Source organism: Metopolophium dirhodum, chromosome 3 (genome assembly GCF_019925205.1).
Source record: "Metopolophium dirhodum isolate CAU chromosome 3, ASM1992520v1, whole genome shotgun sequence".
Taxonomy (NCBI): domain Eukaryota; kingdom Metazoa; phylum Arthropoda; class Insecta; order Hemiptera; family Aphididae; genus Metopolophium; species Metopolophium dirhodum.
In genome coordinates, this window is record NC_083562.1 from 26376531 (window position 1) to 26395822 (window position 19292).

Below are 19292 nucleotides of genomic sequence, written 5' to 3' on the forward strand. Positions count from 1 at the left end.
TCCAGTACATAAGTATATATTTATATATTATATACATCGAGTTTTATAATTTTTGTGTGTACTTCAATAATATATATTAATTTTATAAATGCTATAAACTATAAATTGCATTAAATAGAATTAACAAACATGATTATCTAGTATCTTTAAGCTGAAATTGGAACAAAATATTGGAACAAAATACCTATTTTATCACTCATTAGTTTTAAATTGTAGGTAATAAACTAAATTATTTTATAGTGAATTTTCAAACTGTGCATGAACAATATATTGTGTTTAAAAAATGTAGGAACAGAAAAAAAATTGAATTTGAATAAAAATATTATAATAATTTAAAGATACCTAATAAATACCTAATAGGTACAATAATGTATCATGTATATATTAAATAATTCAAATAGTTAAACATCTCATTGGTTATGGTGATTATTTGAATTTTAATAATTAGATTGGCGTCAATTTAAATAGAACTTTATACGGATCTCAAGTTAATTCATTTTTGTTAAAATGCTTTTATTTTTGAGCATAGGCGTGCGCGGATAGGATTTGAAATGTAATTAAAAATTATATTATGCTCACATTATTGTTTAAGGTAACTTTAGATTATAATTGGTCCTTAATAATAATAATTGTATATAATATAATAATATATGATATTGTTGTTTTCAAGTAAAATTCATTTTAGTAACCATCACAGTCTTTTCATTAGAATAAATCTGATTGTTTAATGTCAATAAGAATTTAATAATTATAATTTATAATTAATTAGACGCAATATCTAATTAATAACAAAATGGAAGTTTTTGTTTAAATAAAACCAAGGTTAAGGCTAATGCGCACGCCTATGAACTTGGAGTTCTCTCGGATCAAGTTTTGTCAGAACCAACTAGATCGCTAGATCCAATGGAGCTAATAGTCGAGCTGGAACCATGATGTGTGCCCGAACTTTGCACCGACATGGTTCTTTCAGCCGTTACGGTGCCAATTGTACTACTGATGCCCATCAGTCCATGATAATTACCCATTCTCAAGGCCCTCTTCAATTTGTCGGGATCGACACAGGAGGGGTCTGCCTAGAACAATAACATCATGAGCACTTATTCATGAACCAATAGAACTTGAGTAGGTACTATAATAATTATATTTTAATGAAATTTGTTGCGCACCTGATACGCTAATGATGTCATGATCACTTCGTATGGAACCAGTTTTAAAGGTTCCACTTCATTCATCAGTACATTAGCCGGTATTTTGTGGTATTGAATAGACGACATAAAATTTTCCACAAAAACTTCTTTCCAGTCAACATTTGAATTTGTATCACCATATTTCATTGTCCACATGAGTGCGGCCTTAATAATACAATTATATTGGGGTTATTGATATTCTTGAAAAAAATTACTTATGTTTCTATAATATAAGATACACAGCTATCATAAGGTACCTGAAATTTAGTGAATTCGTCTGCCTTTAGTTCATCTCTGCTTAATATCAACCGGACCACGTGTAGTGGTAATAGAGCGAATGATCCAAGGTTTAACACTTCGTTTCCATGTTCGTCAACAAACTCCAAAACCTATTCAACGTACGTGTTAAAAATTGTGTCAACCAAATATGGTGAATCTTTACAACAGAAAATATAATAAGTATAAGTTACCTTCTGAACGAGGCTTTTAGTACATTTGTATTGAATATACCGCTCTGCTGATGACAAGAGTGCGCAGACCGTGTCAACATTTATGCAGCACTGAACGAAGCCTGTGCACGCCTTCCGTAGATCTTCCAGGCCATAATAATCCGCTGCATTCAGTACTCCTATAAGCATATAGGATATCATCAAAAATACAATTTATTTTAGTAGTCGTTTTTAAAATACACTTATACGCTAGAGCAGTAATAAAGTCTATACAACAGTATAAAACGCTCCTGTGAAATATAAAAATGTATAAATATAATATATATAAATTGTAAATCTTTAAAATTTAAATGAATGTATATTTTAAATAGACGAAAAACACTTAAAGGTGTTCAAATAGTACCTACGTATATAGGTTATTACAATGCATATTTAACTCAACTCACCCAATAATGTTCTGGGTTGCAAAGTTACACAACCAGTATGAATATATTCAATAAGTTGGCGAAATACGTCTGGTTCAAATTCATCAACTACGACTGTTTGATGTTGATTCGATTGAGTCTAAATAATACATATTATGATAATATAAAAAGAAAACACTATACAAAATTGAAAAAAAAAAGGGTGTCGGGTAAGACAGAAATATACCTAATTTAATATTTATTACTTTATAGTAGGCACCTTACTTTAATGTTAAATCAAACAACAAATTTTAATCATACTTGTGTATTGGCATTTTTTACATTGAGAAGCGGTTCACTGCTTCGTTTTAGAAATGTAGGCCGTCTTAGTTTTGTAGTCTCTTTAGGTAAAACTTCTTTTTTTCTTTGAGGGCTCGGTGGCTGATATAACATTTTATGGAATACTCTAAAAGTACAATATTTGATAAACAATATATTAGTTAAATAAAAAATGTTTTTTCAGAAAACTTTTATATTTCATTATATTAAATTATATATTGTATTACATGCCACATGGTCTATAAAACATATTAATTATTTATTAGTTAATAATTATATATATGTATAGACTATAGGTACCTATATATTATATATATTTTATAAAATTTTTAACTACAACGGTGACGGTAGCGATAACATTATAACAATGTCATAAACATTAAAAATATTAGTCAGTTAAGCTCACCGATTTAACTAGATTTAACACCCCCGTGGCCCATCTCATAAAAAAATTAACTTCACTGCACCTAAAGTATGACTTATGTGAGCCCAGATCATTGATTAGAATATATACATAATTATTATAGTATATTTAATAGATGGCCAAAGTCCTGCAGACTTAATATGAAATATATTTTTTTTTTTTACTACAATCTTTATTAATTTTAACTTTTAACTAGAAACCCTGAAGTTTAATTATTTTCTATATGATAATTATTAATTACACAAATTTAATTTATTTCTCTACTGCGAATTACTTAAATAGGCTTATTTTAACAAATAGAAGATAATATGATTGTATTGCTCAAGCATGTTACCAATCGGCAATCCCCATTTTCATCTTTAGGCTTTAGGTCACGTATAAAAGTGAAATATAAATATTGTAATATTTTCGGTATTTAAAATATCACACACAAAATACTGAAAAGTAATGATAACTGATAAGTAATGATGATTAGTATGATACAATAATATAAATTACAAAATATTTTCACCAACATTTTTTACAGGAAGTTTACTAAATTCGTTTAAAAATCCATGTGTTTTTGGTGTACATGCACGTGTTCTTATATTATAGTATAATACCTAGAAAAAAAATGATGGCGTTTTCTTATAATTCTGACCATCACTGCCAAAGACACCTCTGAGTTATATAAACAAGATAATAATAATTCTTAGAATTTTATTATATTGTGTTGACTGTTGACATGTAGTAAAATAATTAAAAAACTATTATTGAAGTATTAAACATGGTGTATTGTTTTTCATTTTTATACTTCCACACTACCACGTTGTTGTTTTGATCTCTGTTCTATTGGAATGCATACGTTATGATCATTTTAAAGTGAACAGTTTAAAAAAAGTCATAACTTACTTAAAAATAATAATATCAATACAAGCTTACGTGGGGCCCTAGATAATAATCATTACCTTTAAATTTTATAAGAGGTCAATTCACTCTAATTTATTTTTAAACCAACAGAACTATACGTGTTTTTCTCACGTTCTTCTTTGCTATGTTAATGTTACTTTAATGTTACGCACGCACTTGTAAGACGCGTAACATACCAAATTTACGTTCAGAAATTCAAGTTTTATGCCGTTAGCTTAAAAATTAGAGTGAATTGATCTATTATGAAACTTGATGGTAAGAACATTATCTATGTTTCATTGCAAGTTTTTTTACGATAATTTAGTTTTTGAGTGAGTTATAGCGTGTATAATAAATGTAAATTAAAAATTTTCATAACTCACTTGAAAACTGAATTATCGTAAAAAAAACTTGCAACAAAACACAGATAATGTTCTTACGATCAAGTTTCATAATAGGTCAATTCACTCTAATTTTTAAGCTAACGGCATTAAAAACTTGAATTTCTGAGCGTAAATTTGGTATGTTACGCGCTTGTAAGACGCAGACAACAATTCTGATTTTTGGAATTTTTAAGTATATTATATGTAGCAAAGACTATAGTTATTGATAAAAATATAAGACTATATTACTAGGAACTGTGTATTTTCAATAACATGTATTTTACGTGACGTTTAAAATTATTAAAAACTATATAAGGCTTTATGACGATTTATGACTACTTTAAGATATACAAACAATTTACAAATTTAAAATACTCATAAGCTCGCTTTAAAATTAAAATATAATGAAAAGTCCATGAGGTTATCTAGATAATAATCTTACCTTAATATTTTATAAGAGGTTAATTTACTCTAATTTTTAAATTAACGGAGCTACATATGTTTTGCTGAGCGTAAAATTTGGTATGTTACTCACTTGTAAGACGGAGACAACACATGCGGGTATCACGTCCTTTTAATAAACTTCTTTATAAACATAAGTATTTAAATAGCAAAAACAGTTTAATACCTATAAATCTATGGTATCCTATATCTATGACCTGTGCATATAATTTTTGTGAATCAGAAATTTAAACGAAAACACAGGATTAATACAATGCCTATTGCCTGATCTCGCTTAGAATCTTAAAAATAGTGTAGATACTATATCTATATGCGATAATCTATACATAATATTATAATGTATTTCACAACTATAATTTTTTTTTTTATTATTAATTATAAAAAACTATACAAAGTACATGACAAAAGACAAAATACTACATTTATGATTTATCATCGTGGTAATTACTAATTTGTATCTACTATTTTTGCTATACGCGGTGTAGTAATATTTAATAAAAGAATGACAATTATATTATTTTAAGCTGAACGTATATGATTTTATATTTGTCTTTCCTTCAAATATGGCCATCACCACATCATAAATAATACATTTATGTGAAATAAAAATAGTATTTTAACTATAAGACTATAACATAGGCCCATAAAAATATTACGCCAACGAAAATTGTACGCCCGCGGATCAATCCCCGTCTTCACTTTCCTAGTTCCACTTTTGATGACATAAAGATTTGTCTAAATAATGTCTCAAAACTATTTAAACATCATTTAAATTTACAAACAATTTTTTTATTTTTTTTGTCCAATTCGAAGTCAAATTTTAATAAAATAGAAAACCAACATGTCATACCCTTAAAAATATTATACCTTCTAAAAATTTTTTAATAGGTGATTTTGCTCTAAAATTACTCAAAAATTATAAAAAAACTACTTTAGTAAAAGCGTTTTGTCTATGTTGTGCGTGGGTCTGAGAGAGTAAACAAATATTGTGCTGACATCCTCTTAAACGCCTTTGGTTTAGTTGTTTCTATCGATTTATTTTTGTTTATATTAGTGTCAGACTTAAAATACGTATTTTTCCTTTTTACAAAGAACTAAACGTTGTATGTTATTGTTATATTATTTATGCAGCATTGCAGCCACCAAGAAGTGGATTTTCCAAATGTTCGACTATGGATATCATCTGATTAAAATCATATCATACCATTGGTTTTTATTAATTAAATCTAACAAATATACTCCCGTAAAATATTTAATGTATGTAGGTACAGTATAATACATAAATATAATGAATTTTTAAAATCAATATCATATTATATTCAAAAGCTTTTGAAATTAGATCCTCTTAGTTCTGCTTAAACAACCATAATTTAAATATTATATATTGATATAAATTATAAATACATATTTATATTAAAATAGTAGCTACATATTATAATATTTATTTTACATACTATAGGACAAAAATAATTAAAAATGTAACTATCTTACCGACTCCTTGCAGCTAAGACTGCTTTTACAGCACACACTGGTTCTCTCGTATCGCCGACCAAAAAAGTTACATCACATAATTCGGGCATACTGGCCAGGAACGCCATATCGTCAGCTAGGCCATTTTTGTTTTCGAACACACTCTGGTCAAGCTCGTCATCGGTTGATTCCATGTCTCCTTGTAGTCTCATTATTTAACACATATCTATAAGAAATTAAAAAACCAATAATTTAACTTATAATAGGCAACAGCAACAAACTACAATAGTTTTGAACTTATTTTAACCCACTTTGCCTCTTCCCGCCCAAAATTCATCGAATATTTATCTATAATTTATAGTACATTAAGCGATTACTAGTTATTATTAATCAGTGGAGTTTTTCTGTTTTCGTCACCTTAAAAACAGAATGCATCTACGAATCAATACTTACCCAATACCCACTATACGTGCACTATTCAAAAATTAGGTGTGGCTCACACTAAAGTTAAATTGTACCTACATTTTTAACTCTTGTTCTTAAGTGTGGAAAAAAAAGTAGGTTGGTCATAGGTTTAGTAGGTACCTGTATACATATTGTTGAATAAATGTATATTGTATACTAGGCCTCCACACGAGTTTTACTCAGTGAGGCCTAGTAATCTTTACCGATATTAAATAAAATAAAAAAAATAAATAAATAAATACAGGCAGTCTAGCTAATATTTTATAAAATGTTCATTCTTTATTAACTAATAACCAATTATGTATTATAGCACCACATTTTCAACCAATATAAGTATAGGCGTTTAGGTAGGTTATAGACTTATATAACTTATAGTTAAAAAAATGCGTAAGTTGGGCAATTTTTTTTTAAGTACATTGAGGATTATAATAAGACAATCATAATATTTTGGTTTTAGGTGAGTTACGTTCGTTTTCTCAATAATAATTTATAAATGTATAATAGATCGTAATTAAAGGTTTTAAAAATAATAAAATATAATATACAAGTTAATAATAATAGGTACGTAAAATATTGTAAAAGACCAACGTAAACAAACACAGATATTGTTCTTGCTTTAAGTTTGATAATATAGGTCAATTCACAGTATAATATAAAAATTAAAAACTAACAACATACAATTGAGATTCTGTTCTACGAAAATTTAATATGCGGTTATTATTTTTTACAAACAATACAATATGATACATTGATATTTTTTCCTTTAGGAAAAACTGGAGTTTTGACGCTGACGCATATCAGTTTTCGACCAAATATTTATTATTTAATAAACGAATAACCGTAGTTACTTAAAATATTCATCAAGTGCTTGTGGCATAATTTACAAAAAATTGTTTGCTCTGTCAAAAAGCGTGAAAATTAAATACCAATAAAGTTTTTTTCATAAGCATTTTAAGTTAAAATTTTGACAAAATTCATCAAAATCAGGAAAATGTACAAATTATTTTGTATACTTAAAAATATATAAAATGTTGAATAAAAAAGGTATACCTCATTAGGTACTCATTAGTCACTAGTATACTGAAACAAAATTAAAGCACAATTTTTTTATAGATATTTGATGTTAAAATTTTGATTAAATTAGATATTTAAACGAAGAATAATGATTTTAGTTAAGTATTTTGTTGTAACTCAAAAATATTATTCGTGGGGACTTGAAACTTTTATAGTGAGTTTTTCGTATATTATTGTAATATCATACTATATTAATATATTAGGCAGTGACATTTATGTTTAGATTAATTTTAAGCGTATTTATATCGTAAAACACATATAACGTTCTATAATACTAATACCTAGTAAAATAAATTAAGTATAATAGTATAATAGGAATACCGAATATTAATAGGCATATCATTATAAAATGTACTTAGTAATATAAATGCTGACAATCGCCAAACCACCGAGACAGCAAATGTTTTACTAAAAATATTATTATAATATTATCATTTCAAAATGCTGTCTGGGGCATATTCGTTCGGAATGATTGTTTTTCGTATATTCAACGAATGATAGTTATATTATTAAATTCAAATTTAACAGATAAAATTGTTTAAACTACAGTGACTTATCAATGATGTGTTAAACACTTACACTCGACACCTACAACTGTACTGCAGTACCTACTACAGTGCATAGGCGCAACTTAGGATATTTGTCTGGGAAGGGCTAAAATTGTATCAGCAACACAAACTCTGATAATTAAAATTTCAAACTAAAATGTGATTAAAAACTGGGTGAGCTACCGATAAAACTGGGGGGCTTATCCCCCCTAATTGCACCTATGCTACAGTGTAGGTACAGTAGAAGTTGGAAAAAAATCCACAGTATAAAAGTGACAGGCACTCTAAATTGAATACAAATATAAATAATGTAAAAAATGTAAAAAAAAGTAATAGGTATTAAGGGAACAAATGAGGACGAGCATGTTAAAATCACTATCTATATTGTAATGCAAATAGGTAGGGGACATTCAATGTCATCCACAGGAATTTGTCAAGGGGTGGGGTGGGAAATAATTTCACTTTCAATTTTTCTTTCCACAATAAAGCACGCCCCGATTTCCCCCTATAACTTGCTAATTGCTACACTATATAAGAAATAAAATAAATTAATTGTAGCAGAAAACTTTTTATTTATTATTTATATTTTATAATACGTATATATTTCAAAATTATCATATGGTCAGACTGATTGCTTGTAAACAAGTGATAGTATATTTTTATTTACCATAATAAATACCCATTGTGTTTTTTACTTGATAGTTGATAATATTAATATTATGAATCATAATAATATGATCAACATTCAACACTGAAAAGTGAACACATTGAACACAATCACAATTCACAACCACGGATAAAAAAAAACAATCATTATTTAGATATTAATTAGTTCTTGTACCATAAATTGGCCAGTCTTTAATCTTTATCATGATTTTTGGTGTAGCGTTTATATAATTAATTGTGTCACTCAATTTATTTCAGGACTTGGGATGTAAAATATTGCTGTTCAAATATTTTAATACTATGTGGATTTATAGATACCATATTTATATTGGACACTAGTCTATACGAGGTGTAAGTATTGATCTTATAATAATATAATACATAATATATCAGTATATATCAGAACACCAAAATTTAGGTCAGTTAAGTATAGGTAACGTACATGTAATTTGTAAGTTATACGTGTTTTTATCGTAGTCAGAATATTTTTTAAGGTTGGGCTTAAGAAGTTAGAATGTACACATACATTTAAACAATAGCATTTTGAGATTCACCTATTTAGCATTAAGTAATCATCCTAGGTAAAACTTGTATTTAAGACTAAATGGAATAACCAATCTATGTCTAGGTAAAGTAATTGCAGTACATGCTTTATAAGTAACTAACTAATTTTTATAATTTTAAGTATTTGTTTTTTTATAAGCATGTGAAAGTACTATTTATTTAGTGGGAAATCTCTGTTTAACAATTAATATTTCAAACTAATGTGTTTATATAAAAATTATGTTTAGTACATATAATTCAAACTTAAGCTAAGGTGGGATATATTATTATTATAAAGTTTAACGTTTGATAATGGTGTGTAATAAATAAATAGTTATAAGTGACTAAGTGTTTACAAATTACAGTAGCTGGGTTCATATTAGTGGTATACAGGGCTTGTAAGTTAAACAAGGGCTTAAAAATTCCTAAACTAGCAGGCACTTATGCACTAACTGGAAAAATATGCCTTAAAAGGTTCAAAAATATGCATTTATACGCACTAAATATAAACGGATTAAAAAATGAATAAATTATAATCAATTTTTGAAATCGCAAGAAATATCCATTCATAATTTGGCTATCTTCCTGTATGCGCTCTACCCCAGATTGCGGTCTACCTGCGATTATCGGACGATTGTTGTATGCGCTCTACTATAAAATTTATATCTTTATTGTTGAATGGTAATAAAGATTAGAACTCTCTTTTTCTACATCATATCATATTTTTTGATCGTATAATATTAGTCGTTGGGTGACAATACTTGAGTTCATACACGGTTTTATACTTTCATCACGTTACGTTCAAAATGTTAGCAATAGAATTTTACAAAATCATACAAAATGAAGAAACAGTTACTAATTTTTTAATTGCGAAAAATCTATTAGTAAATCTAGAAAATATATTATGCAATAAATGTGATAGTAATAATAATAATTACAGGTATCTCATTGAAACGTGGTGGAGAGGAATTAATAAAAGTGACACATTTAACGCTTTTCTGAGGGACATGGCACAAGTATTTTAATATTTATTTAAAATATTATTTAATTTTTTTTATTTCATTTTATATTTATTATTTATAATTATTATTGAAACAAATAACGAGACGGCGACAAAACAATGACGTGCGTTGATATTATAATATAATCATTTTCATTACTTTATTCATAACAATTTTTGTTCGTTATTAAAACTACTTTACATCATCCCACTTATACTTGAATATATTGTCTATAAATGAAACATAGTTGTAGGGTGGAAAAACACAGTAGAGCGCATACTGCAGTCGCAATGCTGCCGGTAGAGCGCATACAGGAAGATAGCCCATAATTTTAAGTTTTATTTTTAATCATTTTACGTTATGACAATTCCCGTACATTTTACACCGTAAAAAAATATAAACTATTGCATTTTTCATCAAATTTTGGTTTTTTATAGTATTTTAATAAAAAAATTGTATGTAAGAATAATAAGATAGTAAGCACAAATTAAAGATATACCTATATTTTAATTTGTGATAGCTTATACAAATATTTTAGATTGCATAGGTATTAATATATTTGGATCAAACAATTTTTGGTAGACAACATGTATTAGACTAACTACTTGTTTCCATTTTATTTCATATTAATTACCAAGTATTACCTATTTGTTTTTTATTTTTTTCAAAAATTTCATAAATATTGTGTTTTTTTTTAAAAATATATATAGAAACTTTAAAATATATTATTGGGCTGTTTGGCTTATTGTAACAATAATTTTTTTAATTAAACAGCCTTTCCCATTGTAAAGACCACCATGGGTGAATATTTTATTGGATTTTAGGAAGGGGACTAAAATCTTACTACACAAAACGAGCCAAAGCCCAAAAAAAATTATTATTTTAATTTTGGGGGTGCCAATCTCCAACCACATTAATCAATGGTAAATTAAAAAGTACTACTTTTTAGGACACACCCTTTTAGAGTATGCATTTATCACAATTGGATTGCTTAAAAACCAATAAAATTCTCTACTTATAACATTAAATTAGGCTAATAACATTTATTTTAAACACTGGTATGTGTGTTAAATTATTTTTAATGTTTAAATTATAAATTGAAACCTCTTAGTATTTTTCATTTTAGTACTTCGGGATTCCAATTTTGTAGTAATAATTTCTATATAACATTTTAAAATCAGTTTTTAATTTATAACTCGACTTAATTTAGTTTCTTCAAATATTGTTTTAACATATTTCTTTTCTTTTCAGCAGTTATCAAATAAATAAATAAGATGGCCCAATTGGCCCAATCGACTACAGTTGAAACTATTACTATCACTAGACCTTTAAAAGTAAGCTATTTTATATTATTGATATGTAATGAATTCTATGCTGGGTAAATACATATTTTTTTAACAATTATATATCTTTAACAAATTGAGGTCTGAGATTATTAACTAATGTGATTGTAAAAGTTTAGTATTTACTATTAGAAGAGGATAGTATTGTAGTTTTTGCAATATGACTAATTACTTTTGTGCACAGGGGATGTGCCTGGTCACCTTATGATATTTTATAATTAGGGCCCTAAAAATTAAGGCCCTAAACCTGGGCCTCATTGGCTATATTTTACCTGTTGTAACTACATAAAATGTAATTTTTCTATTATATGTGATAAATTATTATTATTTTTATGATTATTATATATTATATAAAAATAAATTAAATTATTAATATCAAAACATTCATAATAATTTACTTGCCTTTTTAGAAGGGGGACCAAAAATATTGCAGTTGGCATCACCTGAAATTCAGGTCTACGCATGCATATGAATATATTGGTAATTTACTTGGTTAAATAAATATGAATATGATTTTCAAATGTCCTTCAACAATATGATATAAAATGCATAAAAATAACTTCGGATTGCTCATAATTAAAAAGTTCTAAAAAAATGGGTTTACTATTTCTTCTAGACAATTTCAAAAACTACAAACATTATTGAGTAAGGCTTTTACTCAAAGCAATCAATTATTGTCCACTTTGGATTACAACCAACGCATACAGTTAAAATATTATGAAGATGACAGTGTACCATACTACCATATTGATATTATGCTACTTTAGTGTGATATAATGTGATGACTTCATTCAACTGGTATTTTAGCTAATTTACGATTTAGCACATTTTTACACATATCTATTTTGTGATTGTTAGAATATGGTGTACCCTTAAATAGATATAATTATAAATTATAATTGAGAGCCGTGGTTTTCGGAACGTCATCATAAATAAAATAACTGTGCATAATATGTATAATTATAATATAATAATATAGATATCTACTACTACTGATACTACTACTACTACTACTAATAATAATAATAATAATAAATTGTATGTATTAATTATAATAGTGATAATACTGACTTTGGACCAATTTATTTCCGTCTATAATATATCGTTGCTGCTGCAGTCGTCAATAATGTACAAATTATTGTAAATAGTTCCAGTTATGATGCTGCACGAGTCTATAAATAAGTGTATGAATACGCGGTATGCGTCCGTTTTAGTTCGATCCGTCAGTGGTGTATGGATGGTAGTTGCGTGACGGGTGTAATGAATATAATATATATAGATATGATATGGGGAAGAAAAAAATCACAAATTTACGTTAAACTTTGTGCAGTTGCCCTAGATAGGCGTGGGAGGCGTGGTTGAAATGTATATTATTGAGAGACTGGAAGAGATATGCGAGTGAAAATATTATGTTTATCTTGGACTTCGCTGATGGAAATATAGGGCACGGTAACGATGCAACGCGCGTAGGCTGTAAAGTTTTTATATATATATATATATAATAATAAAGTACAATATCTAATACGTGTATTATGATCACATATATATATATATATATATTTAAGGTAATAACCAGTAACCACCCTTAGCGGCCGTGTAGTCATCGCGGCGGCGCGTTCGGTGGCCCCGTCTCATCGATCGAGCCCATCTGCGTCGGCGTTCGTCGAAATGGCTTCTTATACGCGCGAATCGCCGCTAAATGCAATCTGGGGGTTGCGGGTGGGGTAAACTCTCGAGCGTGCGCGTGCCAATCGCCTAGATCCGCACAGGGAGGGACAATATTATACATTTATACTGTGTGTTATTGTACGTATGTATGTGTGTGTGTGTTGTGTGTGTGTGTGTGTGTGCGCGTCTACGTATATTCTCGCGAGTGTTTTTATTGACGTTCCGGATATAGGTAGAGTCCCATAGAGAAATCGAACGTTCATAGATATTATTATACACGGAAACCGAACGCGGGCTGAAGGAAGTAAATTTTGTTCTCGGAATAGCCGCAAATACGTATTGCTGTATTATCCTGATCGTTGCTTTTGTGCACGTGCTCGCGGAATAATACTGACACGCGTATCTTATAATATTATACCTACTATAAGATTTTACTCTTTGTCTCTTTATCACCCCAAATTCGATATATTTAATAATATAATCCTCTCTATCTGAATACGCGCGTCATATTAAACACGCTCGCGTGTGTGTATAATACATCTTACAATCCATAAAATCGCTCTGGGCATTTTGCCCAGAAACACGTATACAAGACGGGCCCGCAATACGGCGGCAAGCTGATCCTGTCACGGACGGCCGTGGATACTACGTGGCAACGGCGCCAGGAACTGTCGCTCCATCCGGCGACGGCGACGGCTGCAGAAACGGAAGACTGGCACGGCAGGTCGATGCAGTCCGACAAGGGTTACAGTGCTCAGGTTAGGACGAAGTATAAAGGGCAGGAAGAGCTATTAATATTTACTCTTACGTACAGACCTACTTGCAATTATTATCGGTAAAAAGGTATAATAGGTACATAGAGTGTCAGAGTGATGGTGGGTTAAGATGGATTGGGGTAACAGGTCATGCAGTTTCCTCTGTTTATAAGATCCAAAGTCCCACTTATGCATTTTGGGACCAGGTGCTAATTTTTTGGTGGAGTCCCTTAACTACACTAAATTCAGTTATTTTGCTATATTGTTTTTTTTTAAGATTATTAATAAATTATTTAATGTTGATTGGTATAAATAAAACGCGTATAACTGTATAAAATGTATATATAGGGGCCCCTAATTATGTCTGAGACCGGGGCTGCAGGGGGCCCCTCAAGTTGTGCTCTGATAGGACCAAAAGCGTATGAAAGTTATTGTCTGTATGACCACAAGCATGATGGTTATTGTTTTTAGGATCAGTTTATAATTTAGAAACCCACACATGGAAAATATAATTTTTGATTCGAGCATTTCAATAAGTCATTTGATATTTCCCTTGGTATTTATTCTATTGAAATAGATCCTTACTGTCAGTACCTACTGCTGTGAAATAACATAGTAGTCTTATCACTCTTATTTGATTTTAAAAGGAAACTAAATTTATTAATGAATATAGGTAGGTAAATATTTTGTTCCTAATAATAATAATTGATATTGAATTTGTTTGTTAATTATTTTATGTTTTAAATATATTTTTTTAATTCAGGTACTTGTTGATTGTAGTTTGCAACAATAAATTAAAAACCAAAATATTAAAGTGCTAAGTAAATAATAGTATATGTATTTATCCAAAAAATATGTTTTTATGTTAAAAATAATATTTATTTTTTTTTTATATTTCATCACAAAAACAACTCATGATATTATATCTTGTTTGTTCGATTTTAGGGCTTTTATAAATAATATTATGTTTTGTTTTCATAGGTGATCGCTTTGATATGTGGTCTAATTGTAATTGTTCTGATGCTACTGACGTTGACGTCCACTGATTGGTTATTGTCAGCCGGTTGGCGTCAAGGTTTGTTTTCTCATTGCATTGCGGTCAATGCTCCTACACCGTTACCATTTAATGTACCTGATAACGGTCCAGATTGTTATCCAACACGTGAAGTTGGTATGTATCAGGTTTAATTTTGTTCACCTGTTCAATTTTAACTAATTGTTTGTAATAACTTAGGATACATAAGAGTAGCTGCAGCTTTGTGTATAGTTACGTTGGTCACAGACATAGTGGCTACTCTTTTAACGGGGCTTGGGTTGAGAAGCAAAGATCAACGAACCAAATACAAATTCTACAGAGTAGCTGTTTACGTTATGTTACTTGCATGTATGTATACCTCAAGAATCTTTATAATTGCATCATACAAACCATTGTAATTAACTCTAATATGTTTTGTTTTCAGTATTATCCTTATTGATAGCGTTGATTGTGTATCCAGTATGTTTTGCTGCTGAATTAAATTTAGGTAAGTTGTCGACTTATAACTACTGTTGATTTAACTTTAATTAATTAAATTTGTGTATTAATAAAACATTTTAGGGAACCGCACTGTGTGGGAGTTTGGATGGGCCTACGGCGTTGGATGGGGTGCCGGAATATTTTTGTTTGGTGCTGTTGTATTGCTGTTATGCAACAAAGAATCCGAAGAAATCTACTATAAAGAACGTAAAGTGACTTCGTCCGCCTAGTGTGCGGCGCCCCTGCCTGACGTAGTACTTTAGTGACCTTCCGCCGTTGGTCAGACGACGGGCAGGGTGATCTTATTGTTTTTATGATAAGACAGTCATTACCATGATTTACTAACTAACACGTCACACATGTCAAAAACCATATTACATCATTGGTTTTTGACAGTAAATAACTATTCTGGTGGGGGAATATTTGCTTTGCGCACATTATACTAAATAAAATTGTAAAAGATTCTTTCAGTAATCATAATCAAATTAGCATTAGGTTTTTTTTTTATAGATAGTTGAATGTTGTATTTTTTTCATATTTTAACCATAATAACTTGAGATTTTTGTGTATCAAGTGAAGAGTTAAGATAGAATTTTATATTAACTTAATAATTATTAACATGTGATTATGGTAGTTTGTATTTTATTCAAATTATTAACATTATTGTTTATGACTTACACTTATGAGTATCACAAATTAAATTTACTTAAAACATTTCCCATTGTTCCAAATTGGCAATGAGTTATAATTTATAATATTAATTCAAGTTTAAAAATTGTCTAATTTAAATTGTATTATAGTTATTACTTATTAGTAAACATACCGATGACACCATGTAAAAATAATACTAATTTTGTGTAACACGAGTTCTTTTATAATGTACTATCTGATCAAGTGTAATAAGTAATAACATGTTCATATCTAATATTATCTATTGTTAAAATATTTAAATTTAGTAGTAACAAAAACAAATGTAAATATTATAATATTTTGTATATCATACTATGTTTCGGCTTGTGTCTTACACAAGCAGTAGCCAAAGAGAGTTGACCCTGCCAAAGACCAAAAAAAAAAAAAAAAACTAAAGAAAAACTTCCTGTATAATTGACATTCCTATATGCATATAATTTCTATATTTTGTTGATTGTATATAGTATGTTGTCACCCCAACCTTGTTAAAGACTATCCCGTTATATATTTATCAGTGTTTATTTTCCCGTTGATTTTTTTTATACAAAGCATTTTATTAATATATTATTGTATTCTTGCCTATTATTATAATTTTAATTAAATATAACTTAGTGACACACAATAGATTTTATATTAGTGTATGTATAAAAATTATTTCATATTCATGAGAAATGATAATCTCCAACATAACATGCTATTATTTTAAGTTTTTTTTTATATTTTTTAACTATATATATTAAGGACGTTTGTTAAAACTACATATCTTTAAATTGAGCTGTTTTTATAGTGCTCCTAATTTATTTTACCCTTAAGATTTACAGATCAGCCGTCCATCCTAATATAACTCTCCCTTTAAAAATGTATTTTTATGTTATTTGCACATTTTGTTACAATTTATTTGCTACAGTTCTATTATAAATAATTGTAGGATCATTTATGTTTGTTATCATTTACTAAATTAGCTGTGTCAAATAATTCATTAAATAATATTTTTAGCCTTTTAGGACATATTATATTCTTTCTTATAATATACACAATTGTATTTTACTTCCAAATGAATGTTGTAAGTATTAAAATAAATATAACATTAACTGCAATTTATTTTTTAATTTAAAAATATATATTCATACCTATTATTTAAAGTATAAGTTAAAATATCCTAATGTAATTTTTGTTAGTAAGTACCTACTTAGTCTTAGTGTATTGTAAAAATAAATATATTGGTTATTTTTCACCTAGACATATCACCAGCAATTAGGGTGCATTCGGGGAGTAGAACGTGTGCAAACCACCCATGACCAATTTGGTTAAATTTGATTAAACCGGCCTGCCCTGATAATTGTGTCATTTATAATTTACTTTTAATCCAGGTATAGGACTGGATACCATAGGCCTTACCGGCAATTGACTTACTTAGGGCTTTAGTGATGGCCATATTATTCACTTAAATAGTAAATACTGAAACCCAAAAATCTAATAAATATAAAAGGACAATTTTATTTTAGACATTGAATTTAAAATGTTGCCTAAATTGAATATGTAAGCGAATATTAACGATTTTAGTTCAAAAATATATATAAACGCGGGATTTAAAATATTAACGTAAATTATTACTATATTTTACTATACACAATGACATTTTCAAAATATTTAGATTAATTTCAAGCTATTGCAATTGCGAATCCAGTATTTTTTTTTTTGGGGGGGGGGAGGGAGTCTTATTCAGTGATTACGCCGTGAACTAAGGTAATATTATGGACTGGAAACGATACTATTATAGAATCAGTGGCCCAGTTTACGTACGGACATTTCGTAGAAGGAGAAATTGGAAACTATACGGTTACATCTAGGTAATCTGTCCTATCCTGACGCCTATTCCCATAGTCCATACATATATTTAATTTTTTATACATTGTCCTGTATATAAACGTTTATAGGTTTATGCAAAATCCAAATCCCTATAGCAAATTATAATATTGTAATAATTCACCTCCAGATTCTGGGAGCTCCATGAATTTTCCCATCCACACAAAATCCGTAAACTACCTAACCCGCCAACTACATCGTTTCCAGTCCATATTATCTTAGTTCACACATAGTTGACTTAACTAGGCCACTATGGTCACGGTCTCCCATTAGCGTAGCATACTAATATTGCGTTTTATTTTAGGTTTCGGTTCCTGTATGAATATACAAATTCGTATTTTCACTATTTGTAGCAAGTTTCATAAACAATAGAAATAGTTTTTTAATTTTCTGAAATTTTTTTTTCTGGGGGGGATAGGGCCACTGATTTATAGTTTATATCACTTTATTAATTGTAAAATAAATAACCATGGTAATTAGTAGCAATATAAGTCTATAATAATCTTAGATACTTAGTAGGTATAGGCTTCAGACTGTCTGCGCTCAGAATAATTTTTTTCGTTTATGATTGAGTTGAAATTTAACACATGCCTTACAGTGATATATTTTCAAAATGCACGTCTGTATAACACTACAGAAAAGTGGTTGCCTACCTACTTTCCCCCTTTTTTAAAAAAAATGTAATTATTGTATTTTATTTTCTATGATACTAGATATTATTTGCCTAGGTATGTACAAAGGTCCTACCTATTAAAACAACACCTCGGAAGTTTCTCCAATGGGAGGATACTTCATTTAGTGAACCATGTATATTTTTTTCATCCAGTCATCATTACATTCGCTTATTGTTCAATATAGGTATATTATGAACAGATTGTAAAATAAATGTTTAATTAAAACAAAAGGGGGGAAGAAACTGGTAAACCGCTCGGCGGGAGTTATCTGTTAATTCGCACACAATGATTATCTGACAAATGTTAAATTCTTATTGTTTTTGTTAGTGAATGATGACATTTCTAATATAATAATATTTTCTTGCAATATCAATTAAAAATGTCATGTAAATCCGAACTAATTTAGCACATTTTCATATTTTCATAATTATTTACAATACATTATGGTTAGTTAATGCATATTATAATATACCCTTA

The 19292-nt window shown here is 28.8% G+C and overlaps 2 protein-coding genes across 5 annotated transcripts; one reads left to right on the top strand and one right to left on the bottom strand.

Moving 5' to 3' along the window:
• LOC132940316 (serine-enriched protein) lies at nucleotides 1-13227 on the bottom strand. 2 transcript variants are annotated; one of them, XM_061007835.1, is made up of 8 exons: nucleotides 12718-13227; nucleotides 6028-6232; nucleotides 2362-2506; nucleotides 2083-2200; nucleotides 1658-1815; nucleotides 1445-1576; nucleotides 1167-1352; nucleotides 1-1073 (listed from the first exon to the last, which is right to left on the bottom strand). In XM_061007835.1, exons 2-8 carry the CDS (start codon nucleotides 6216-6218, stop codon nucleotides 867-869), a joined length of 1137 nt encoding a protein of 378 aa, XP_060863818.1. In that variant the 5' UTR covers nucleotides 6219-6232; nucleotides 12718-13227; the 3' UTR covers nucleotides 1-866. The 2 variants fall into 2 exon arrangements, with proteins under 2 accessions (XP_060863818.1, XP_060863819.1); XM_061007836.1 differs by having other exon boundaries at nucleotides 901-1069; nucleotides 12718-13223.
• LOC132940317 (transmembrane protein 47) lies at nucleotides 8799-17372 on the top strand. 3 transcript variants are annotated; one of them, XM_061007837.1, is made up of 6 exons: nucleotides 8799-9110; nucleotides 11555-11637; nucleotides 15051-15240; nucleotides 15304-15453; nucleotides 15530-15592; nucleotides 15667-17372. In XM_061007837.1, the coding sequence occupies exons 2-6, from the start codon at nucleotides 11578-11580 to the stop codon at nucleotides 15813-15815; spliced, it is 612 nt and encodes a 203-aa protein (XP_060863820.1). In that variant the 5' UTR covers nucleotides 8799-9110; nucleotides 11555-11577; the 3' UTR covers nucleotides 15816-17372. The 3 variants fall into 3 exon arrangements, with proteins under 3 accessions (XP_060863820.1, XP_060863821.1, XP_060863822.1); XM_061007838.1 differs by having other exon boundaries at nucleotides 11558-11637; XM_061007839.1 differs by lacking the exons at nucleotides 8799-9110; nucleotides 11555-11637 and adding an exon at nucleotides 13424-14072.
• The last annotated feature ends 1920 nt before the right edge of the window (nucleotides 17373-19292 follow it).